Source organism: Rhinolophus sinicus, chromosome 1 (genome assembly GCF_057876585.1).
Source record: "Rhinolophus sinicus isolate RSI-liver-muscle chromosome 1, RSI-T2T, whole genome shotgun sequence".
Taxonomy (NCBI): Eukaryota; Metazoa; Chordata; class Mammalia; order Chiroptera; family Rhinolophidae; genus Rhinolophus; species Rhinolophus sinicus.
The window spans coordinates 135,500,045-135,526,078 of record NC_142501.1 but is presented as its reverse complement, the minus strand read 5'-3'; the positions used below and the strand labels follow the sequence as shown (position 1 = coordinate 135,526,078).

The window sequence follows — 26,034 nt, the reverse complement described above, 5'->3', positions numbered from 1 at the left end:
AATTAACTGAGACAGCCATCATCACCCCTTGTCAGAACTATTGCAACATCCTTCTAATACATCTCACTACTTCTTTCTTTATCTCTTATAATCATTTCTCCATTCATCAATCAACACAAACTTTTAAAAACATAAATCAGTTCATATCCTCAGTCCTGCTTATACCCTCCAATGGATTCCCGGCACTCAGACTAAAAACCCAATCTCCTTAACCCAACATACCACCGACTTGTCCAATCACATCTAGTACCACTCCCCCACTGGCCCACTATGATTCAACCACACCAGCCTTCTTCCTATTCTTCAAACACAGCAAATTCACAGTGAGGTCATTGCACATGATGCTCCCTCTACCTATAAACTCATTCATTCCACCTTGTCTCTCTAGCTCTCTCTCTAGCCGACAACTTCTTATAATTGAAATTTCAGCTTAAATGCCACTTTCGCAAAAAGACCTTCCATTGACTACCCCATCTAAAGTAGACAACCAGCTACTCTCAGATCCATATTTTAATTCTTTGCATGATACTTATCACTGTGACATTTTTCTTGATTTTTTTTTTTTATCATGTGCTCCCTCCACTGATTGTAAGTTTCACGTGAGTAGGAACCTAGTCTGTGTATTCACCGCTGGATCCTCAGCTCCTAAAACAGTTTCTTCACATAATAGATCCTTATTAAATATTTAAAGAATGGGGGCAGCGGGTTGGCTCAGTTGTTTAGAGTGCAGTGCTCATAACACTTAGGTCCCCGGTGAGATTCCCACATGGGCCAGTGAGCTGCACCCTCCACAACTAGATTGAAAACAATGATTTGACTTGGAGCTGATGGGTCCTGGAAAAACACACTGTTCTACAATATTCCCCAATAAACATTAAAAAAAACTGAAGAACGATTACCTGATGTATGGAATAAATGAATGATCAGATCCTTTCTAAGATCAGGTTTTTTCAAAGGAGAAGGAGCTAGGTGAGTTGAAATGGCAAGGGAGAAAAGACAGACTGATTCTGAGAGGGAAGTCTAGAACCAGAGTAAATACTTCTATAAAATGAAGTTAAGAGTTTGGACTCTGAAAACAGCCTAGAATGGAAGCTTGGCTCTGCTCATTCCTAGTTGTGTAAACACAAACATGCTACACACCTCTCGGAGCTTGCGTCCTCATCTATAAGAAAAAAATAATAATTCCCTTCATAGAGTTGCTATAAAAATTAAGTAAGAAAACATATTTATAAAGTGCTTAGCATGGATCATAGCAATTACTCAACGTTAATAATGACAATGGTGGTAGTGGCGGTGGTGGTGGTGGTGGTGGTGGTGATACCTAGGTCGACCCTGATATTATTGATTAAATTGGCATAATCCATAATATTTTACTCAAGCTGTTGAATATACCTAATTCTTTTTTCAATTTTCAGGCATTTTAAACGGTCCCTTCTCACCAAGAGTGGAATGAGCATAGGATCCAGAGCCAGATGAGCTGGGGTTCTGGCTCTGGTTCTGCCATTAACTTGTTGGGTGACCTTGGGCAGGTCACCAACTTCCCATACCTGAAAGTTACCTTGTCATCAGCTCTGTCTATGCCCAAGGCAAGAGGTGCAAGAAACATTCTGCAAAGAGGTGGAGGTATTGGTGTAAAACAGAGACATGGAGGCAGAGTGACAAGTAGGGCAACAATCACTCCATTCCATCGCAAACAGGAATAGCTAAACACCTTAACTCAAAGCTTCACAAATTGTGTTTCTCAGAACCTGTCAGATTATACCAGACTATAATCTCATAAAGGCAGAGACACTGGCTGATTTTATTCTCTACTGTAGGACCAGTGGCCAGCACAGTACCAAAAACATACTCTCATAGTATGTGCTTACCACATGCTTGCTGAATGAATGAACAGGTATGTTTGGGAAAAGCTGTGTTAAACAATGTCACACTGGTTTCTTGTGTGCATTTCTCAGAGCTTTAAATACATAAATAGACTCAGTGAGTCACACAGAATGCAGAATTTCCCAACCCTATTTGATCATAGAACTCTATTTCCTTTGAACCTTAACATCTCCCAGAGTTGTAGTATTCTATAAAACAGTTTAAGAAACATCTTAAGTCATTTTTATCACTGGGAAATAAAGTTATCTTACTCTTTATACATAAGGTAATTAAAAGGCCAAGTAGTTTGATTCATATCTAGTATGCAGCTGTTTTTTCCCAGCAGCATCCTACACCTTCAAATCAACCATCATCAGGCAGGGCCCCAATCTCTCCTATCTCCCAAGCAGCAGGTGTCTGGCCTGATTTCCCCACTCTGCTCCCTGCTCCCTCATAACCAGTCTGCTCTGCAAATCCTTCCAACTCTTCTTCCACTATCCCTTCTCTCAAAATCCCTAGTCTTATTATGAACTGCTTTAATTACTCCCCTTCTCTTTTTACCATCAACCCAACAAAGTTACGATCTTGTCATTTACCTATCATCCCACCTCTGAAGTACTTTCCAAAGTACTCCTTCCCCCCTTTTATAATAAAGGCTGTTCTTTCTTTTGCATTCTCCACATTGGACCCTCCTTAGTGTCATTCCTTCATTTTAAGTAAATATAATCATGTCAAATCCCATATGAATTCCTTCTTTCCTTCCTACCACTTACTTCCAAGTGCTCACGCAGGTAAACACGTGGGCATTTTCACATCTCCATGCCTTTGTGTGAGTTGTTCTGTCTGCCTGAAAGAGACCTATTGAAACGCTATTCATTTTTTAAGGTCATGATCACAGGTAATGTCTTTTATGAAGTCTCCCTTATTTTCCACTCTTGCCACCATTAACTACTCCCTTTATTCCCAGGCAATTGCACAACTTATCACAGACATATAAAGTTAGCTGTATATATGAATACAGAGATGGCAGAGTTGGAAGAGAAAACTGGGAACCAGGTGAATCTATAAGGGACAGTGACCAAGACGATGGTGGCAAAAGGAGAGAAAAGGAGGGTATTTGCAAGAATGGCTTGAACTCTAAAGAAGAAAGGGTTTTTTTTGCACAACCTGCAAGCAGCAAAGAGAAGCCAGGAGAAGGCCACAGCAGAGAGAGCCGCAGAGAAGGGAATATTCTCATTCTGTGAGGAGGCTGGAGGTGTGGGAGGGTTGATTCACAGTGGAACAATGCCCTCAGAAGGCCCCCGGAAAGACTGGAAAGGAAACCAGTAGAAGGATGGAAGTTCAGAATCATAGGAGAGTTGAGAGTACTACATAAGAAGACAGCTGATCAGAAAGGCTGGGAACCAAGGAAACTGGGGATAAGAAGCAAAGCCTTGGCCAAAGCTGGCTGAGATCCCAGAGGGTGTCAGAGGCCAGAGGAGTTAGGCGTTCAACAGTTTTCAATCAGCATTCAAAAGTAGGTTAATGAGTAATGTTTCTAATGTCTCAAAGAACAGATTTCTCTAATGCTCATGGCCCAATCCTCCTCCTTGTGTGTGAGCTGTGCCATGGGGCGTAAGGGTGGAGGAAGCGGTGAGGAGGGGTTGGGTGCGGTATCTCCTTTCACTAGGGCAGTGCTCACACACCTAAAAGAGAAGAAGCAAGCTAAACATGAACAGAGTTTACATGGATCCAAGGCCTCCGGGCACAGTGCAGGGAGGCAGGCACCAAGGCCCAAGAAGGAGTGGGCTCATGCAAAGGTAGACAGGATGGCAACAGGGACGCCAAGAAAAGACAGCCATCTTTTAATAAGTCTGTATATTAGGCAGGCTCTTTCAATTGCAAATCACTAGATTGCAGCAGGCAACAACAACAAAATGTATTGGCTCACATAACCCGGAAGTCCTGGACTGCTTCAGGCACATCTGAGTCCTAGGGTTCGAATGACGCTGGCTGTGCTCTCACCACCACTCACTGCTACTGCTCACTACATGCTGGTCTCATTCATTCTCTCCTGCTTCAAACAGCTTCCTCAATGTAGCAGGGAAAGATGGCCACCAGGAGCTCCAGGTTACATCATTCTAGCAGCAAAACCAATCCCAGAGGCAAAGAATGCCTCCTTTCCTAAAGTGGAGCAGAAAAGGAGCCTGACTGATGAGCCTGGGTCACGTGCTAACCTTGGAACCAATCACTTGGTCGGGTGGAAGCACTTCTCAGATTGGCCAAAGCAGAGTCATCTGACCACCCCTGGGGTTCGTATATACCCCGCCCAAACCACATGAACTGGGGACAGAGAAGTTCCCGCAAAGGAAGGAAGTCCACTACAGTGAGGTCACTTGCCAGTCAGGTTCCAGATACCAGCAGGGAAGCCCAGTCCTGCTGTTTCAAGCACAGAAGGGCTTTGAAGTCAGACAGAACTGGTTTTAAATTTCAACTTTGACACTTACTAGCTGCGTGACCTTAGGTAAATTACTTAATTTCTCAGTGCCTCAGTTTCCTCCTCATAAAATGGGGATAATAGTATCTACCTCCTAGAGATGTTTGAAAGATTAAATGAAATAATGCACATAAATTGCTAAACACAATGCTTTACACACAATGATCAATAAATGGTAGCTATTATTAGTAATAACAATAATGCCTATTTTTATTTAGAGCAAGGGTACCACATGAAGGGTGAGCTGTGACTCGGTGAACGAGACCCATGTCAGCACTTGGATAACTCAGCCCTGGGTTAAATTTCATTAAGGGCAACTGAGGACACAATACAGGGGCCTGAGTGAACACTGATATAACAATTCAAATCAGTAAATGTGTTAAGCAACTGTTGTGTGCCAGGAACTGAGGATACAACTATGAATAAGACAAATTGCTCCAAGGTAAACTACTATGAAGAGTGACTATGGCTTGGTGACATTACGAGTATTTCCAGGGGAGAAGAGGTTGACTGAAGTTGCTTCATTACTTCCAAGCATAGGCAGTGGGCATTGGAAAGTGCTGAGTGTACAAGAGAATAATGCCTGGGCACAGCAGCTGGAATGCTAGGATGGAACAGAAGGGCTACTACCATCGCCGCCACCTCCCCCCCGCCAAACAAATGCCTTTGTGTGAGTTAGGAAAAAGTATTTCTTCCTTTAAAAACTTTACTTCCGTCTTCCAAAAATCAATCACAGTAAGTAAGCAAATCTACTAGATCTACATCCCAGAGTTTTGCAGTGCATAACCTACACAAGTGTCCATTGTAGCCCTGGGCATAGGCAGGGAAGAAAAGATGGGGGCTGAGAGGAGTTCGGGCTGGGGATGGAGTACCTGGAAGTCCCTGGGCCTTTGGAAACAGAGAATAACTTTTGCTATACAGCTGAACCATTCAATATGGTAGCCACTCACCACACATAGCTACTGAGTATTTGAAATGTGGCTAGTGAAACTGAGGAACTAAATTTTTTTATCTTATTTAATTTTTAATTAATTTTAATGTAAAATTTAGAACTGAAGCAGTAGGAAATATTTTTCCATTAACCACAACTTTTATTGCTTGGTACATTTCACTTTATCCACTGCACTTCATAAGATACCATGTTTCCCCGAAAATAAGACTTAGCTGGACAATCAGCTCTAATGCATCTTTTGGAGCAAAAATTAATATGAGACCCAGCCTTATTTTACTATAAGACCGGGTCTTATATAATATAAGACCAGGTATAATATAATATCATATAATACCGGGTCTTATATTAATTTTTGCTCCAAAAGATGCATTAGAGCTGATTGTCCGGCTGGGTCTTATTTTTGGGGAAACACGGTAGTGTATTGCATTGCATTGTATTGTACTGCTAACATCCTGAGTTGTTTCTGATAACGCATTAATAATTTTTATATGATTACATGGTAAAATTATAATATTTTTTATATATTGGGTTACACAAAACATAAATATACAATTAACAATTAATTTCACCTGTTCTGTTTTGCCTTTTTTAATGTGGCTACTAGAAACTTTTAAATTATCTATCTGGCTCACAGAATATTTCCATTCAACAGTGCTGCTTTGAAGACATCTTATAGATCTGGAGTGAAACCCAGAAGAACAGGTGGCTGTTGTTTGGTTAGAGGCAGACTTTTATGTTTTTTGCTAGGTTGTCCAACTCTGTTTACCAGGAGGGAATATAAGAGAGGGGAATATAAGCGTAGTTCAGTGTGTATAGCTCAGTAGAGCTGTCAGGGTACACTCTGTGGAGTCCGACTGTATTGCTCTGAACTCTGGCTCCACCATTTAAACCAAATCTCCCTGAATCTCCCCGTGCTTCAGGTTCTTCATCTGTAAAATGCTGAAACTAATCTTGCCCACTTCATAGGGTTGTCGGGAGGATTAAATGAGATAATGCATGTAAAGAGCTTAGCATGGTGTCTGGCACATGTTATGTGTTCAATAAACATTAACTACTGCGGGGTGAGTGGGGCAATATTTGGGAATAAAGATGGAGCAAATGAATGGTGGCCCTGTATCACAGAGCTCCATCTGCCATGGTAGAAGAGGGAGCACCCGATCCACATGTCTTCTCAGCATGTATCTTTCTAGACTGAAGAGTTGGCTAATAAATATATTTGTTTTCCTTTAAGTCCATGTCTTCTCAGGACACTGATGAAACTATCTTAGATGCCGCAGCATCATGAAAACGGGTAAAATGGAATTTCTGAATTATTTGTAACAACCGCTAAGATTTAGCTAGCTTTCTTCGTTCCGAATCATACACTTAGTGAACATCTGTAGTTAAGAGTTTACAATAATATCTGAATCTTTTTCTTGAGTCAAAAACTGGAATGTCCATCAGCGTATACAGATGGATTCTTTTTACCTAAATGCCTTCTTTACCACTTCCCTGTCATTTTGCATAGACAAGACTAGCACTGTGGCTTTGTAGTGTCCCAGTGGGTTCATGTTGACTATAAACTTGGGAGTTCACACTGTGTGCTCCCTCTTACATTGTTTATTTTTTAAAAAATAATTAGACTCATTTACTGACGTTTATATCATGAGAAATGTCCATCTATGCTTAACCTTTGTTCTGTCTTTGTCCCCTCTCCCTATACCTGATTTGTAAAAACATTTCTCCCAACCTTCCACTAACTCAATTTATTTAACAGCCTTTGCGTGGAGTCTTTTCAAAATCACTTTGAAAATCACTGTTTATCCCTAACTTCCACAACTATTTAATGCTCTTTAAAAACTCAGGTGAGTTTGTCAAACATGATTCCTCCTTACAAAGAAGTAGCCTTCCCTTCAAAAGGTTACATGTGCTTAAAAACTGTTAAATCCACTTTCCAGACACATACACACTCACATAGAATTTATTTTCAGTTCCACAAAATCCAGGAAAAATTCCACAGACACTACATTAAATTTACCCTCTGATTCTCAGCAAGCCATTATCCTCTACAAGGCCCACTTTTCTCATTTATAAAATGGGCATACTGTAGATGCCCTTTGCCAAACAGAGCAAGCCATCGCATTAATCATGACTATGTATAAAACACTCCAAGAAAAGCTCAAAGTCCTTTATAAGCATTAGGCCATAGATCTTTCTGAAGTGGACTGTTAATTATGTGTCATTATGCTTTAATAGATGGAACACCTGAGGCATGGGAACATAATACCAGTTAATAACTGACTTAGCAATCTAACCAGACTCCAAACATTAAACAGAAAGATGTCAGGGGGAAAATATGAATAGGAATTCACTCTGCTCCAGTTCTTTACAAAGAAACTTCATTAATGCAAAATTCCCTAATGTTGCTGGTTGCCCTGCCCCTCCTACTTCCTCATGCAGTCCAGGAATGGGGAAACGGGTAGGAGGGTTGAAGTTCCCTATGGAACTATAATATGACCTCGCCCCCACTTACGGGAAGGTTCATGAACTCTAGACCAGGTACTGTGGTCAAATGCAGTTTCACAGATAATATAACCTCTCCACCTTTTGTTACTGATCCCTGGACACTTTTCCTACCAGACACCCAACTAAGTGAAATGAGGCTCTAGACATCACCAACAAGAACACAGTCTCTGCAAATGGACCTGTCAGGTTACTCTGGCTTTATTATCTGACCTGCAACTGGGTATATAACATGGCCTCCATAGCTCCAGCTAAACCTGGTATCTTCACACAAAGGAGATACTGTTGACCTAAACGGTCAAAAAAGAAGACAATGGAAACGTCATATAACTTTATATAGCTAGTGAGCATTTTCAAATTATTATTTTGTATCCTTCTAAGAATAATCAACAGAAGTTAGAAAACCTTAATACCTGAGTGGAATTTTGAAAAATATACCCCAAGAAAATAATCCCAAAAAGAGGAAGAAAAAGTATAGCAGCAGCACTACTTACTAAAAAAAAGGTGGGGGAAACCCCAAATGTCCAAAAATTAAGGAGTGCCAAAATACCATTATATAGTAACATAACAGACTATCACCTAGCTATTAAAAATGATAATTATTCCCAAAAGAAAATGCCTATATGAAACGTTACCCAAAGAACATTATGCCTGAACTAATTACAACCTCATAAAGTAATAACATATACATATAAATATTACAGAATGTGGATAGAATATGGAGTTACATAAACAGTTACATAGAATGAGTCTTACATTAGTTATTTCCTACAGAGTTGCTAAAGATTTTTCAAAAGTCAAATGATGATAGAGATGACTGACAAGGGATTCACCAAGATTCTCTCTGGAATGGTACTGGGGTAATTTTTAACTTCTTCTTTGTAAGCTTCCATATTGTTTACATTTCTTAACTACACACACACACACACACACACACACAGGGTACCAAAAAAAATACACACATTTTAAGAAAGAAAAAACTGTATTAATTGTAATACTCAATATATACCCATAACAAAAGATGAATACGAGTCACATTTGACTTCTGCAATTACAGGAGGTGCTCAAAGTGGTTACCATCAGCATCCAGACACTTCTGATTATGGCGAATTACTGCTTGAGCATAGATAACATCTCTTAACATATGTATACACCCAAAAATACGTATACACATGATTTGTATTCATCTTTTGTTATCTGTTTATATTGAGTTTTTCCTTTCTTAAAATATGTATACATTTTTGGCACCCTCTGTATGTATGTACATGTACATATGTGTGTGTGTGTGTGTGTGTGTGTGTGTGTGTGTGTGTTTTAAACATTTCTTTTTTAAATGATGGCAGGGAGAGTACAAAAATCACACTGAGAATTGTAGAATCTCAGTGGTATCTAGAAATCTATTCTTGGTCTGAGGAAAGCAGGAGGATGTATCACCAGCTCTGAGTCCCAAAAAAAACCTCTTTTAGTTACAACTCTAGAACCTATGAACAAGAATTCTTTAATGCAATGCTTCTAGAATGTCACATTTAATGCAATGTCACATTAAATATCCTTTAAAAAATTTAAAAAGCATTCACACCTAAATTTACATATCTAACATCATCCATAACTCAGTTAAATTGTACTTCTGTTTCTCTGCATGGTTAAAGGATCAAGCATTTTTACCATTCAAAGCAGGAGAATATAAAAGAAACCTAAGTGCCTTCTACGAAACAAAGCCCCACTGGTAGAAACTGACTTTACCACATACTTAAACCATATTTGTAGAAAAATAAACCTTGAAAGCATTCCTTTGCAGGGGAACAAAAAGCTACAATTTCATTTTGGGGGCGGTCATGTGAAGATCCCACAATTTGTGGTTGAAACACAATATCGAGGGATACATGAGGATGAGTTTCTAAGTAAACAGGAAGACGTTGGAACTCTATTCAGGATAAAGAGAAGTTAAAATTTTTTCCTACTAAATCAGGCGAAACCTTCACAAAATTTAAAGATAAAGGGAGCAGGATATTAATCAGGGAGTTCTCCATTGTAAGGGGAGAAAGAGAGAGAGCTGAAATCCAAAAAGCCCCCTTTAGAAACAAAACTCACAGACTAGACAATCTAATCAGCACATACTTCCCTCCCTCCTCTAAAAACCACTCTTCTTAAGCCATAAAAACCAAGACAATGACAACACTATTGTAAGAAGAAATATACGCGTGGAAAAATGTAATAATCATAATCATAAGAACAACTACTATTATGATTAGAGTTATATATTGTCCTTTCAAGAATGTTTTCAATAAAGAATATTTCTAAATAATATGACAAACATTATACTTGGGAAAACTTATATTGAATGCTCTATGCCACAGTCTATAAAGTGAAGTGAAAAGTCTAAGCAAGAATTCAAAGTACTTGGGCTATTGGCACAACGTGGATAATTGTGACCAAATATCTTTTTTCCCTTTAACTGCCAAGTGTCCACAATTATCTGGAAAATTAATTTGGTACACTGATCAAGTATATTATCAAGTGCTATGCTCTTCCTTTGGAGAGTTTACAATCCAGCTGAGAAGACAAAAAGAACTTACATGAAGCACTAAGCACACTGAAGAAAAACCAAATGGCATGGAAAGAGAGGATGCAATGGCTTCTAAGGTTTTATTTAGAAAAAGGAAGGATGCCTGTGGAAGCACAGAGGGAAGGAGCTCTGCAGGTAGCCGCATGGGCCCAGCTTTCGTTCATAATGATACCTAGTGGGTTCCAGCTAAGTATTTTCTAACCATCTTACCCTGCACTAGCCTCCTCCAGAGAGCAAGTCACGACTGCACCTGCTGCACTGGAACAAATGCCAACAGTAGTGTTTTCTGTATTCCCAATGCATAGCCGCCATCATAAGAGTACACAGCTTTGCTTTTTCTGTGCAGAGAAGGTGGTTTGAGAACAATGTTCTTCGAGTGTCAGTGGAAGTTGACTCTTGTCATCATTCCTCTGTGTGTAAGCATCGTCAATGTTGTCAAGCTACTGGGACAGAATTCTGGAAGGTCACAGTGCGTAAAGGGAGCCTGAGGAATGACTCAACTGGTTAAACAGGGTTGGGAAAGTTGGGATGATCCACGAAGTGCAGGGCAGGTCAATCATCTCTGCTCAGCCCAGCTGGAAACAGGAACTTGGTGCACATTCCAAGGGCATGAGTTTTGAAATGGGAAGAGAGGAAGCTGCTGGTGGTAAGGCAATTGTGTGATAAGGTCACAGTGATAACTTCCGCATGGTTGCCAATGACACCAGGTCCACCTTTCAATTAAAATTTTAGATTTAAAGAAACTGAGCTTCCCTGAAAGGTAAGAGGCCAAGATGACAATGAATCCTCCCAGACAAAGTGAATTTGAGAAATAGGAACAAGGGCTCTGTAACCAGTAAGCTATATAATACCCAAGCAAGGAATAGAGAGGTTTTTCCCATGACAAGTGTGATCAATTGGTAGTGGAGGATTAGAGTGGTATAAGAAGGAATCTGAGGTCCAAACTGGACTTGGTCGGACAGGTTAGAAAACGTTTATTATTGATAAAGGCAGGGAACACGGCAGCAGTGCTGTGGCTGAAACATGCTAGTCTCTCAGAAGAGGTTGGTTAAGAAATCTATATTCCAGACATCACTGACAGGTTGAACAAAACCTTCTACTTTCTCTCTCCTGAAAGCCTAATAAAATAATAAAGGGTTTTTTTTTTTCTTATTTAATGTATAAACCTACAAAAATGGGAAGAATGAGAGAAGAGAGAAAAGTTAAAACATTTTGGTGGGGTGAGGGAAAGCCAAAAAACAACCTGATTTATACCACAGAATGTCCAAAATGCTAAATAATTGAGGGTAATCGGACCCTCCACAGGGAGAAGAGTAGGGTAAAATAAAGATTGAAAGCCTCTTTAAAAAGCAGTTGGATCTCACAGACCCCTTCCGCTACTCTGAGCAGTTAGGTGACTGCCCCCCCCCACCCCAGCAAAAAGCACCTGGCATTTCTTCCTCACTCCCTTTCCCAGAGAGCGTAAAAAAGAGAGGGTCTCTGGACTGGGGTACATGAGGTACCTCTCAGGTGTTTTACTGAAATACTATGGAGGGGGTTATATGAACATGCAGATAATGAGACTTCCAGCTACTTTCCACCTACTTCACAGATCACTGGCAACCAGCCTCTCCCGCACTGTCCAAGAAAAAGATTGGAAGAGCCTTTTCTGAGGACTCTCAACAGCCCAAGACATACTGACATCAGAGGTTCCCCCAAATAACAGACCCAGCCAGATCACCCTATACTCAATCAGTGCACCCTTTGAAGTGCGTAGTCTACAAGCCCATGCACATCTTCAGCTTGTTCACCCTCACTCCAATATGAGCAGACAACCAAGGGTATCAAAAATACAAGGCAAGCCTCTGGCATGAAAGAGATACCTAAACAAATCAACAGACAAAAGCAACTTAGGGAAACTGAGTCTGCTTAGGAAGGAAAATACTTTTAAAAGAAAATAAACTCCTCAGAGTGATGACACTGAAACCATAAAACAAAAGCAAGAATGAAATAGATACCACACACACACACACACAAATATGAAAGCATATATATATTCAGAGAATAAAAAGAGCTTTTAATTTAAAACATTAAAAATATGATTACACTCATGAATAACTCAGTGGAGTAGATAAAATTGAGGAAATCTCCCCAAAGTAGAGCCAAGAAATAAAGAAAAGGTAAGAAAATTAGAGGCTTAGTCCAAAATGCCGTATCTCTGAATAATAAGAGTTTCTGACAGAGACATCACAGAAAATATAGAGAGGAGGAAATTATTAATGAGATAAATCAAGAAAATTTCCCAAACTGAAGGATGTCAGTTGCCAGATTCAAAGAGCCCAGCACACTGGATGGAGGCAGACCCATACCAAGGTACAGATAGCATCATGACATTTCACAATTATGGAGACCAAGAAAAAATTCTATAAACTTCCAGAAAGGACTCAGCAGGTTTGTAACCTGTACACAGGTTACAAACAAAAATTAAGGAATCAGAATAGTTCTGAATTTCTCAATGGCAACATTACAAGCTAGAAGGCGATGGAAACATGCCTTCAAATCTTCCATCCTAGAATTCTACACTCAGCCAAACTATCAATTACAAATGGAAAACAGATATTTTCAGGCATTCGTTGTCTCAAAAATAATAGGCATCCCCTGTATCTTTGTCAGAAAGCTCCTTGAGGATGTGCTCTACAAAACAGGGATGCTCAGATACTTACCATGGGGAACCCACAACCAGGCTGAGCATCAACACTCTTGTCAACTGCCAAAGAAGTGCCAGTGACCATGGACCAGTTTCACTCCTTTCTCACAGACTTCAATGCCTAATTTATGACCCTCATCCTACCAAGACAGAAGAAGACATGTGCTATAGGTAACAAGAGATCCAACACAGCAAAGAAATTATGGGGATCCTCTGGGTGATGACAAAGGGAGTCCTCAGGGTGACAATTGTGCCCCATGTGGGCAACCAGTCCAGCCTAGAGTCAGTCAGGAGGCTCAATGATGGCATCTTCCGGAAAATAAAATTGACAGAATACCTGAGGCATCTGAGGAGCGATTTAAAAAACTGGCCAGGGTTTTGGGATGAATTAATGATGAGTAGATGAACAACTAAGCAAATGAACAAACAAAACAATTACTAACTCCACGGAAAACAAAAAGTTGTGCTTGGCTTAGCTATGAATACTGATTTAACCAAAATTACTGTTGAACGATTATAAGGATGGGAAAATAAGGAAGCTGTGGTTGTGTTGGGGATTAGAGGGAAAAAAGACAGCCAAGTCACTGTTTTCCACGTCATCTGCCAGTCATCTTCATGACTTGGGATTTGGGAAGTGAACAGATAGTGCTTCAAACTAAAAGCTCAAGAAGTATCAACTACAAGCAATAAGTAACAAAATAACCAGTTCAAAGAATTACAAGTGGTTGTTTCTTAAGAGAGAAAGAAATGTAACCAGGATAAGACTTTAAAACTAAAACACAGAACAAAACAACAACAAAAACACATTGGCTTCCATGCCCACACATTTTTACATTTATTTGCTTTTTCTTTTTTTCCCTAATAACAATTTGTTTGGAAAAATTCCATTCTGTTTCCCCTAAACACAAGAAAATGTAACTTTCCACATCTAGACCACGGTAGCTGTGGTCATCTGAGCTGTGAGTTCTGAGTAATCAAATGAGGTGGGAAACTTACTAGTTATAATCCAATCGATGGAAGGACTGGTTGAACTAGGGCAAAAACAAAAAGACAAGACCAGGTGGAGGCAAGTTTGAAGATGAGGCAACAATTAAGCCCCTCTTTTCTGGGATTCTTTCCAACAAAGCTATTCTTATGGCATAATCACATGGTACAGGGTAATTTTACCATTGCCAGTGACCATGGACCAATTTTACTCCTTTCTCACAGGTGTGAATGCCCAATTTATGACCCTAAACCAACCAAGGCAGCTGGCCCCCAAAGCGGTTGATCTGGGTTCCACCTGGGTCACTCACTTTGCCTATGTAGACTGGATAAGAGGAGGGCATAGTAAGGGATCTGAAACAAGTGACACTGTCATCAACAGATATTTACTGAGCATCCTCAGCAAACCCAGCACCAGGCTGAGGATCAACTCGCCTATCAACTATGTGGACCAAGTCTCCCTGCCCTGAACAAAAAGGTGATTCTCCCTATGGGTGGGAATCCGGGGAGGGATGGAGTGGGGTGGAAGGGATGGGAAGGATGGAGAAGGAGCTGGAAGAGCTGGGCCAGGGAGGGGAGGCACCATCCAGGTCAACCTGGAGAAACCTGTAGGCTCAGAGGCCCAAGGCCCAGGCTCCTAGCACTCTGAATACTCAAAGGAAGGCAGGGAGACCAACAATTCTTCCCCAAGCATAAAACTGGCCAGACACCGCCCACAACCCCTCCAACCACCCTGTCAAGGGCCAAGTTCAGGAAGCAAAAGTCACTATTCTCTGAGCTTTACCATGAGATGACAAAGCAGAGTCCCTCCCCTTCAGTAACTAGCAGCTGAAAAAACATTCTTATTCTTGATACAGAATAAGAAGGGAAATATCAAGTTAAAAGTGCTAGAGCATACATTAATATTCTATATTCTTTCTTATTTGAGATGTGAAAATTTTTTGCCTACTTGGGGCAAAGGTACTGCTGACTAGAACACAGTATTGATTTGCATGTGTATAAAACTTGCCTTACACAGTTTCACTTGCCTTACACAGTTCCACAAACCAAAATGTACACATCCTTGTGAGAAGACTCCAGATCATTAACACAAACCCACTGCAATAAGCATCATGACTTGGCAAGAGTAGTAATAGGTTGATCAGATGAACTGGAGTATGGGGAAAGTATAGGTCTTTCCTAGACACGTGAAAATGTAACTAAACTAAAAAATACTTTCAAATACTTAATAAGAAAATGACACACTTCTTTTCTCCATATAAATCATAACATTCCGTACTGCATGAGATTCTTGCTAAGGAGCTACTAGTGTCACAAATTAACCTGACAAATCCTAAACTTATTTTGGAAACCCACTTGTTTGTAGGGGTTGTTTTCTCCTCCCCAGCTCTTTAGGGGAGAATCATCTGGAAGAGAGTTAATTCTCAGAATTTCCTCAAAGGAAAAATAGGCACTAACTGGGGGAAATGCAAGGTATATGCTCAAAAAGCAACTATTTTGGATAACCTTCAAACCCACTTAGCCTCCAGCCCTCCAGTTAACACTGAGATCTACACTTCTCATCAAATATGCCAGTTTCCAACGAATGGCAGTGGATGATACTGTTTCCAAACCTGAATTTAGGAGGAAAAGTGAATACTCCTGGGTTGATCAAGGCCCTAGATTTTCTGATATATTCCCTGAACCCGTTTTCAAGATTTAAATACAATTTCCCAGACTAAAAGAAAGAAAAAAAAGTGAAGTTGGTGGGGTGAGGCACGCGGACACGTGCAACTGTGGAATACCTGCGTCGATTCTGCCAACTTTCAATCAAGCCTGCGCTGCCGCCCCAGCAGAGAGGAGGAATCTACCCAGCCACGCTGCTGGGAAGCGAACCCAACCCTGAACTTGCCGCGAAGCTGCCTCGGCTCCGGGACCCCGAGAGAAAGGGGCGGATGCTCCTCGCGAGAGACCAGAGCCGGGGCCCCGGAGGCGGAGAGGCGGCGGACGCCGAAACGGCAGTACCTGTCCCTTCTTCCTGGACGGACGAGGACAGGATCCCGCACTGGCGTGGCGCGTCACGCTCACCGCGGCGCGGAGGTGGGGAAATCCCTCCTCGTTCCACGATGGTCAGTCTTGGTCAGTCTCTAAGCATATGGAAGTCACCTCTCACCGCACGCATCCCCGTCCCGACCCTACCTCGCCCGAAGTCCTGCAGTCCCCGGGGTGCCCCCGAGGGCCCACGGCGCCCTTACCTGGCAGGAGAGCGCAGGCTGCGCGGAGCTGGAGAGAATGCGCGGTCTGGCGGGCGCGGCGGAGTCCGGAGCCCCGGGCCTGTCAGCCCCGCCCGCGACCATCCCGCCCCGCCCCATCCCCCGCTCGCTCCGCCCCCCGCTCACTGCCGCGGGCGGCGATCGGTTCTCACCGCCCTGCCACGGTTTTGAGACCCAAGGCCTGAGTTCCGGGGAAGTCGCAAAAGTGTCCCCTGTGTTCCCGAACGACACGCAGGGACTCCCTAGTCCCGGGCTTCCTGCCCCGGAGAACCGCCCCGCTGAGAGCTCGGACATCCCTGGCCTGGGAGCACCCAGAGCAGTGCCACCTGTGGGTTACCGGTTACTCTGTCGGAATTAGGGACCACACACCTCCTCTTCCGCTGAGCGGTGGGGGGCCAGGCGGATGACACAGGGCAGTGGAGCGAAGCAACGAGTTTTACCAAAAGAGTAAGTCTTCACTGTCACACCTGAGGCAGCGGAGCGTATCCGATACACTGAGAGGGTCACCTGTACTCATATTCATGTATTAACACTTCTGTCAAACGCATCGAAAAGTAGAAATCAGTACTTATATAAAACTGACAATGTGCCAAGCACTGTTCTAGATACTTCACATGTATTACCATTCTATAAAGTACGTGTTTGTTATCAGAATCCCTCATTTTTACATGTGGTAAAAGGGAGACATAGAGAAGAGTTAAATAATCTCCAGAGTCTGCACCCTTAACCGCTGCTATCCTGACTCTCTGAAATCTGAGTGTCCACCATGTCCCATGAACTCTTCCAGGCTTAGGGAATACAAAACAGGGCTCTGCCCTCAAGGAGTTCTAGTCTAGTGTAGGGAGAAAGACAGTAAATAATCAATAAGCAAGTAAAAATAAAACCATTGCATATGTGGGAAGTGTCTTGACTAAAATGAAGCTGAGTGATGGAATTGAGAGTGAAGGGGAGGGAGGCTACTTTAGATCTGGCGGTCCTGGAGGCCTCTCTGAGGAAGTGACGGTGGAGCTGAGAGCTGAATGACAGAACCTGGTCAGTCAACATGAAGATGAAAGGAATGGCAAGTGCATTAATAGTTATCATACTCCATGCTTGTTTGGGACTTAAAAATATGCCTTCCTATAAGCTCTCCTTTAATCATACAATAAACCTGAGAAGAAATCTGACAAAATTCCATTTTATGGAAAAAAGAAATCTAAGGGTACAGAAGTTTAATGACTTACTTAATTAGAAAAAGCAGGGGAGTGTGGCCAGGTGGCTCAGGTGGTTAGAGTGTGAACTCTGAACAACAGGGTTGCCGGTTCGATTCCCACATGGGCCAGTGAGCTGCACCCTCCACAACTAGATTGAAAACAACGAGCTGCCTCTGAGCTTCTGGAGGGCTGGCCGGATGGCTCAGTTGGTTAGAGTGCGAGCTCTCAACAAGGTTGCCGATTCAATTCCCACATGGGATGGTGGGCTGTGCCCCCTGCAACTAAAGATTGAAAATGGCGACTGGACTTGGAGCTGAGTTGCGCCCTCCACAACTAGATTGAAGAACAACGACTTGGAGCTGATGGGCCCTGGAGAAACTCACTGTTTCCTAATATCCCCCAATAAAATTAAAAAAAAAAAAAAAAAGCAGGGGTATGGGAAGAGGGCACGGATTTGAACCAAGGCCCTCTAACTCCAAATCTTCTTTCACTCCGGTGAGCACCCTGAACACAATTTGACCTGTCCTCAGAATGAATCTAGTAAAATTTCTCTTTTGTGATGTACTGTCTCCTCCCAGACCCAGTCTCTCCTGCCTTTTAGCCCAGTCAGATATTCAAGTTGACTGCTTGACATAATTTCCTCGAGGGCAGGTGTTCTTTGAAAGAGCAGAGGTCGGGAAACTTCTGAGATTGTATGCAAAAAAATTGTGTGTGTGTGTGTGTGTGTGTGTGTGTGTGTGTAGTGTGTTATAATTATGTAATTATGGTAATAAAGTCGGTTTTCTCCCAATAAAAATTAATATATATATACATATATATATACACACATACACACACATATATATGTATATATATATACAGGGGGTGCCAAAAATGTACACATTTTAAGAGATGTTATCTATGTATTACTTTTCGAAGTTGAATTGAATTGTGATAGCAATGTGTAGTATCATGTTCGCTCAAAAGACGGCATTAATCAAATGAATGTTAGCATCATTCACTGTATTACAATTTTAATACATTTTTTTCTTTCTTAAAATGTGTATACATTTTTTGGAGATATATATATCAAACTTTTATCAAATTGAATGATCCCAAAAAGAACTGTCTTAAGGGGTTAACTGATGTCGTAGTTAGAAGATTTCTAACTCACTTTGCTTATGCTAGCTAGGTGACTCTGGTGGCTCATATTTCTGACTTAATGGTAATGAAGCTCTCAAAGTTTATGAAATTTGACTGAAAGCAAAGCAAATCCTTCATAAAGTTTAAAATTAAAAGAGAGGAAAATGTCTATATTGTCCCTCTTAGTTCTCAAGAAAACCAGAGAGGACTGACCCATATGCAGATAAACATAATTTGGTATCAGTGATAACCGGGGTAGTTTGCAAAACGTTATACTGTTTCCTGAAGAAAGCATTCATTACATTATTAATCAAACAGTTTCAGTAGGTGGTTTTCACAGGTGTGTCATCCCCAAAGCATGTAATGAAGAATACTGACAATTGTTCTCAGCGGGATGTTGTTGAAAAGAAAGAGAGACTATTAGAGAATTTCAACTACATCCACGAAAGGTGTAAAACTGAACTCAGGATGTGGTAGGCTAAAAAAAAATAGTTCATCTTTTATTATTTCTTATGTGGAAAGTTCAGTAGCTTTAATAGGAAACAAGGGTATAAAGTTTAGGCCTATGTAACTCAAACTTTTATATTGGGCACCCATCAAAAGAAAGAATCTGGGGGTGGACTTAAAAAGATTTCTCCCTCTTCCTCCAAGGAGAAGATTCAAACAATATTCTTACTGCTTTCTTGAATAAAACCAAGATACAGAAAAAAAGGCATTAGAGACAGGGGCTCCCTTCTTACAAGATATTCCCATGGCTTCTATAAAATTTGTGTGTTTAAGTGAACAATATCAGACTGACATAATTTCAGTTCCTTGAGAGAAGAAAATGCCTTTTTACCTTGCATTTAAATTCCACGTTATGCATAAGACGATACACAGAATCAACCTGACAGATTTGTAAATAAAGTGGTGTTTGTATTTGGAGCGTCTCACACCCTTTGTTTTGTAACTCTGTGGCTTCTTTTTGTAACTTTCTTCCTCCCCTAAAGGGGCCTGGCCCATTCTAGGTGAGCAATGTTTGTTGAATGAATGAATGATGACAACATACAGATAATACAGACCTTATCAGTTTTCTATAGAGAGTCTGTTCCTACATAAAGATGACTTCATTTCAGTAGTATGATAAGCCTGCCTTTCTTTTCATCATGTGTTGAAAGTAGTTGCTTTTTTGGAACTACATTGAAGAAAGAGAAAAGTTTTAAATCTTGGACACAAAATCAAAAATTATACTCCTGGGAAAAGCTGCCAAATAAATCATTCAAAAGAAAGAAAAGGCATCATATACAAAGATGTTTATAAGTTCACCACTAATAATAATAAAATATAATTAAATGTCCAATAACAGGGAAATCTTTAAGCAAAATATATCAATAGTTTGGAATGTCAGACTGTCAAAAATAGTTTTATGTTAATAAAATAGAAATATGGAGAAAAACTTGCGAACATTAAGTGTAAAAAAGTAGAACACAATGCTTTATATGTCCTGTGATTGCAATCAAATGTGGGAAGAAACTCATGTTGAAAATCAGAACTATGATTAACAGTTATTAATTATTAACAGTTCCTATGTGCCAGGCTGTGTTTCAAATGCATTAGATTAATTCATCTAATACTCAATGTGTGAAGTAGGTACAGTTCTTATTTACCTTTACAGATGAGGAAACTGAGGCAGAGGAGAGCTAATTAATTTGCCCAAGTCACACAGCTACTGAGTGGCAAAGTCAGGATGTGAATATAGAGCCGTGTGACTCCAGAGTTTGCGCTCTAAACCATGTAAACCTGCCAGAGAAAATAATATTTGAATCATTAATTATGTTTTTTGTAAAAAAATGTATATTTCCTTGTATAATGTTTTTATGTTGATTTAATATTAAGTAAAAACTTTTTAAATTGCAGAGTCAGAAAAGAGTGCATAGAGTTAAAACCAGATTATGCTCAACAGAGACAGATACAAAGGTTAAGATGACAAATATTGAGTGAAACCATCTGGGTTTGGCCAATGTATATTTTTGGTTAGGATCTAAATAGTGTTTCAAATGGGTCCAATATATCAATGATTTGATAGTGCATGAGGATTGAGATAAAATGAACTAACTATGTCACATAAAATGTTATATTCAGTATTATCAGTATGAATAAAAAGTATATTCTGGCCTGATGGCTTGCACTTACTGTTTTTTTCTGCCTAGAATGCTCTATGCCTAGGACTTTTTGAAGCTGCCTCTTTCTCAACTGTGGCAGTTGTGAAAATGTGACCGTCACTGTATTAGCAGGAAGCTGAGAAAACAATCGCAACAAAACTCCCTGTTATGCTGGAACTTACGTTTTGGTGGAAAGGACAGTCATTTAAAATTGGATTCAGCGACAAATAATGACATCCCCTCATGGCAGGCTGAAAGGTGCCCACATCTTACATCCCTGAACTCATGAATATGTTCACTTCCATGGCAAAAGGCTCTTTGTAGACGTGATTAAGTGGTGAAGCTTGAGATGGGTAGATTATTTTGGACTATCCAGTCGAATCCAATGTAATCACAGGGGACAAGGGAGGAAGGAGGTCAGAATCAAAGAAGGAGATGTGATGAGAAAAACGGAGGACAGAGAGCAAGAGAGAGATTTGAAGATGAAGACAGAAACCACAAGTCAAGGAATGCAGGCAGTGTCTAGATATTGGCAGGGGCAAGGAAACAGATTCTTCCCTAGAGACTCCAGAAGGAACCAGCCCTGCTGACACCTGGGTTTTAGCCCCGTGAGACTGATTTTGGACTTCTGACCTCCAGAACTGTAAGAGAAGATGTTTATGTTGTTATAAGCTGGTACATTTGTGGTAATACGTTACAGCAGCAAAGGAAACTAATAGAGCCCTTAATACGAGTTTACTTTTCTCTTACGCATGAGAAGTCAGTGTCCGACTTGCATGATGTTCCATAGCATCAGGGCCCCAGTCCCTTAGTTTTCATGTAAAAGAGAGAACCTGGAGGAAGATATAAATATCTCTAGGGACTCAAGATGTAGGTAACAGGTCATGAGCAAAGTATAAGTCCTTTTAAACGAGAAATCATCATAATTCACTTAAATACATATAAACATAAAACTAGTTATGCATTATTTATATATATATAGCATGTTATACATATTTAAAACCAAAATAAATTTACAAAGTAAATTCAGGCAAGACTACAAAACCAATTATTGAGGCCACACACATCCCCACCCCAAGGTGACACTGGAGGCTATGTGAGGAGCAACTCAAGACATTCCTGTTTCTCCCAGCCAGGGAGGTAGCATTGGAAGCCTAGTCGGAAGCTGGAACTCCCAACCCCACCCAGCAGTAACGAGGAGCATATCCCCTTGATTTTCAATGGGGGCAGTGGGAAACCCAAATTTCTAACCCTAACTGGTAGTAGATGGTAGAGATGGTGCCGCCCCCCTTCCTCTACCAAAGCAGTGTCAGGAAGCCTAAATAAAATCCAGAATTTCATAACATACTACCCCAAATGTCTTGGTTCCAACTGAAAATAATTCTCTGTACCAAGAAACAAGAAGATCTCAAACTGAATGAAAAAAGATAATCAATAGATGCCAACACCAAGATGTCCAGTGATGTTAGAATTATGCAAGAACAATCTGAAAGCAGCTATCACAAAACTGATTCAACGAGCAAATACAAACATGCTTGAAACAATTTTTTAAAAAAACAGAAAATCTTGGCAAGGAAATAGAATGTCTCAGTAAAGAAATAAAAGATAAGATGAACCAAATGGAAGTTTTAGAACTGAAATTACAGTAACTAAAATTTTTAAATTTCATGTTTAGGCCTCAGCAAAACGGGTGGGACAGAGGAAAGGATCAGTGAACCTGATAGAGAAACAGTAGTTACTCAATCTCAACAACGGATACAAAACAAAAACGAAAACAAAAAACCATGAACAGTTCTGTGGGACTACTAACAAAAGATCTACCATTTATATCCTCAGAGGCTAAGGAGAGGAGAAAGGGCAGAGCTAAAAAAGTATTCCCAGAAATAATAACAAAACTCTTTCCAAATTTGGCTAAATCTACTCATCAAGAAGGTAAACAAATTTCATACAGGATAAAGGCAAAAATATCAGCACCAAGGCACATTATATTCAAACTTCTTAAAACTAAAGACTAAAGAAAATTCTTAAAACAGCGGAGAGAGCCATGATTCCTTCTTACCTATAGTGGGAAAACAATTCGAATGACAGCAGATTTCTTATCAGAAACCATGCTGAAGGAGAGGGAAATATCATCTTGATTATCAATATCAATATCGGGGCCATGATATTATACAATAATTTTGCAACATGTTACCATTGAGGGAAACTGGGAAATATGATAGCTCTCTGTCCTTTTTTCTTACAACTGCATGAATCTATAATTATCTCAAAATTAAAAGTTTAGTTAAAATTTTAATTAGCAGCTAATAATGACAATAGCTAACAATTATTGAATACTTAAGGCTCAGTATGGTTCTCCGCACTTGGTCTATTTAATCCTCCCAACAACCCTATGATATCGGTACAATTACAAATTCTATTCAAGAGATGGGAAAACTGAGGGTTAGAGAACAGTTAAGTAACTTGCCCAGGGTTACATAGTTAATAATTGGTAGGGTTATGATTCAAATTCAGGCCTTCAGAACCTGTGCTGTTAACCACCCTGCTAAAAAGGAGGCAACTTCCCACACTCAGGCTTCTCGCTTTCCTTGAAATCCTCCTCAACATTCTCACTCTGCAACAGAGGCCTGAGGATCCCCTTTAAGCAGGGCACTGTTGTACTTTTGTCACAGTGCCCACTACTCTATAGTCAATAGAATCTATTTTATTACTCCTAGTTCACTTCATCCATTGATGTTAGCCACCAGGTCCTGTAGACATTTACTGTAAGTTTTGAGAGCCTGGCATACGTTTCCCAATGCCTGCAAAAGGTAAAGGCCATGGAGAGGAAAAAATAATATATATTAATATTAAAACTACATTGATTTAAACCTAACAAACAACAACCATTACAGATAATATAAAATCTGAACTGTAGAACATTTTAAAGTAACTGTAAAGCAAATGCAAATAGCTTCTGCTAATATTTATTGATTTCTTTTAAATAAAATAAGATCTTCCTATGGGCCAATTCTGCTCATACTCTTAATTCCTTAGTTCATTCTTTTTCCCAACTCACTGCTGTTACTCTCCTTTCCCTACCTCACCTCCGTGTAGTAGCAGTCTGTGTCCCTCATATAACTCCTTGGCATTCACCTTTCCCTTAGATGCACATGGTCATCCTTGGACAACTTCTGCCTGGGAGCTTTCTCTTGGCTCTCTGATAGGGACAGACCAGAAATGCCAGCAGAGTTAACCAGGGAGCTGCCACCAGCCAATGATGGATGAGGACCTCAGTTTCCCTGCCCTTAGGTGGTACAACTTCCAGGCATGTTCCCAGTGGTTCCCAGTAGGATTGAGGGCCAGTCATGCTCAGTGACAATCTGGGCACTAATATACCCCTTAATCACTTATTTCCCTTTCTTATCTCTTTCCTTGGGAGTGCTTTCTGGAATCCCCGCCTAAATAAATAAATTGCATTAAAATCCTTGTTTTAGTTCTGATTAGCAGCCACCCTAGCCTAAGACACCCATCCCAGGAAAGAAAGACCAGCATGGTATCTTTAAAAATATAACCTCACCCAAGAGTAAGGATTGGCTGTGTTTCCAGCTTATTGCAAAGGCTTGACCTGCGTGGTTTTAGATGGAGAGATAATAAAGTCCAGCTTTGAACTGAGAAAGGAGAAGGTAAAAAGCAGAAGCATCTGAAATTCCAACTTGTCCCCTTTCCTCATCAGCTCTGAATTCATCCACGTCTGAACATCTGGTCACTTTACACTAATGAGTTTGCTCTCTGCCTCCAGTGAACTCCTCCAAGGGCAACAGTTATGAACTGAATTGGGATTCCCCCACACCAAAATTCATAGATTGAAGCCCTAACTTCCAATATGGCTGTATTTAGAGATAGGGTCTTAAAGTAGGTAATTAGGTTTTAATGAGGTCATAAAAGTGGGGCCCTAATCCAATAGGACTGGTTGCTTTATAAGAAGAGGAAGAAACACCAAGAGTACATAGGCACAAAGAGAAGGCCAGATGAGGACACAGCAAGAAGGTGGCCGTGTCCAAACCAAGGAGAGAGGCCTCAGGAGAAACCAAACCAGTCGACACCTTGATCTTAGACTTCCAGCCTCCAGAACTGTAAAAATATACATTTCTGTGGTTTAAGCCACTCACTCAGTTTGTGCTATTTTTATGGCAATCCAGCAATTCTCAAGAAATGGAGGACAGTATCTGATGTATAAATAAATTGTTCTTCCTTTGGTTGTGTTTGAGCACATAATGCTGGAAGGCTCTTAGTATGATACTCAGAAGGTTTCGACCAAATCAAGTCCTGTTGCCCAAAGCAATTGGCCTCTGTAACACACCCTTATATTGGCTTTTTCCCTCCTTCCGTGTCTCACTGTCCCCACTATCCACTATCTCACTCCTGTGTCCCAGATCACCTTCATTAAACTTCCTGCATAAAAGTCCTTATGACAAGCTGTGCTCTGGGGAGAACCCAAGTTAAGACAGGGTCTGCCAGAATAAGAGTAGGGTCTGATTCTAGAAATGGCAGCTATGTGGGACCCATTTATGTACAATGCTCAGGAAGCGTATTGGTAGGTCCTCCAGGTGAACTCAATGATGCACCAAGCAAAGGCCTATTTCATTCATCACAGCCTTGCCCACCAGAGTAGTTGCAATCAGCAGCCCCTTTAAGGAGAAGAACCAATGGAAATAAAGTCATCATCCATCCAAAGACTAATTATGGGCCCCTTTCCCAAAGTTCCTGGGACAATGTAAGCTTATGGTTCTTGTATGATTCTGAGCAAGGGAGGAAAAGGACTTCAATAATAACTGAGATTTGATTTTCTGCCAGGTACATAGACAAAGCTGAAGATATTTGGTTTAGAAAAATAAGGACTAGGATATGTTTTACAGCCTGGTGTTACGGACTCATTAACAGTTACAACTGGTTGTATAAGAAACTGAGATCAAGACATGTTCCACACCATCTCCAAAAGGCCCCCACCCAAAGGTGCTCAGCCAAATTCATTCCAAATGAAGGAGGTTTTGTTTTACATGTATATATAAAATGGAAGAAATGTTCTTGCCTCTTCCGTTCCTGTTTCCCCCAAGAATAATTTAAATACAGAAGAAATAAAGAAGTTGTGAAGAACTCCCTTTTCCGGTGCTTGTTTTTCTTACATTGCCTGTTATTTCATAACATTGATAACACAATATGATGACCCAAAACAAGCGAGGCTTCTTTAGTTCAATTTAATTCTTGGCTTCTAAACAATAGTGGGAACAAAGCCCATAAGAGAACTTGGCATTCCA

General features: G+C 40.6%; 1 protein-coding gene across 2 annotated transcripts in view; it reads right to left on the bottom strand.

The window, feature by feature from the left end:
• Window positions 1-16,391, bottom strand: part of TEC (tec protein tyrosine kinase) — a 121,842-nt gene extending 105,451 nt beyond the window's left edge. For both annotated transcript variants that reach the window (XM_019741061.3, XM_074324649.2), the window contains exon 1: window positions 16,264-16,391. In XM_019741061.3, coding sequence (XP_019596620.2) covers window positions 16,264-16,380 — 117 coding nt within the window. In that variant the 5' untranslated portion in view covers window positions 16,381-16,391. The remainder of the gene's footprint in view (window positions 1-16,263) is intronic.
• Between the last annotated feature and the right edge of the window lie 9,643 nt (window positions 16,392-26,034).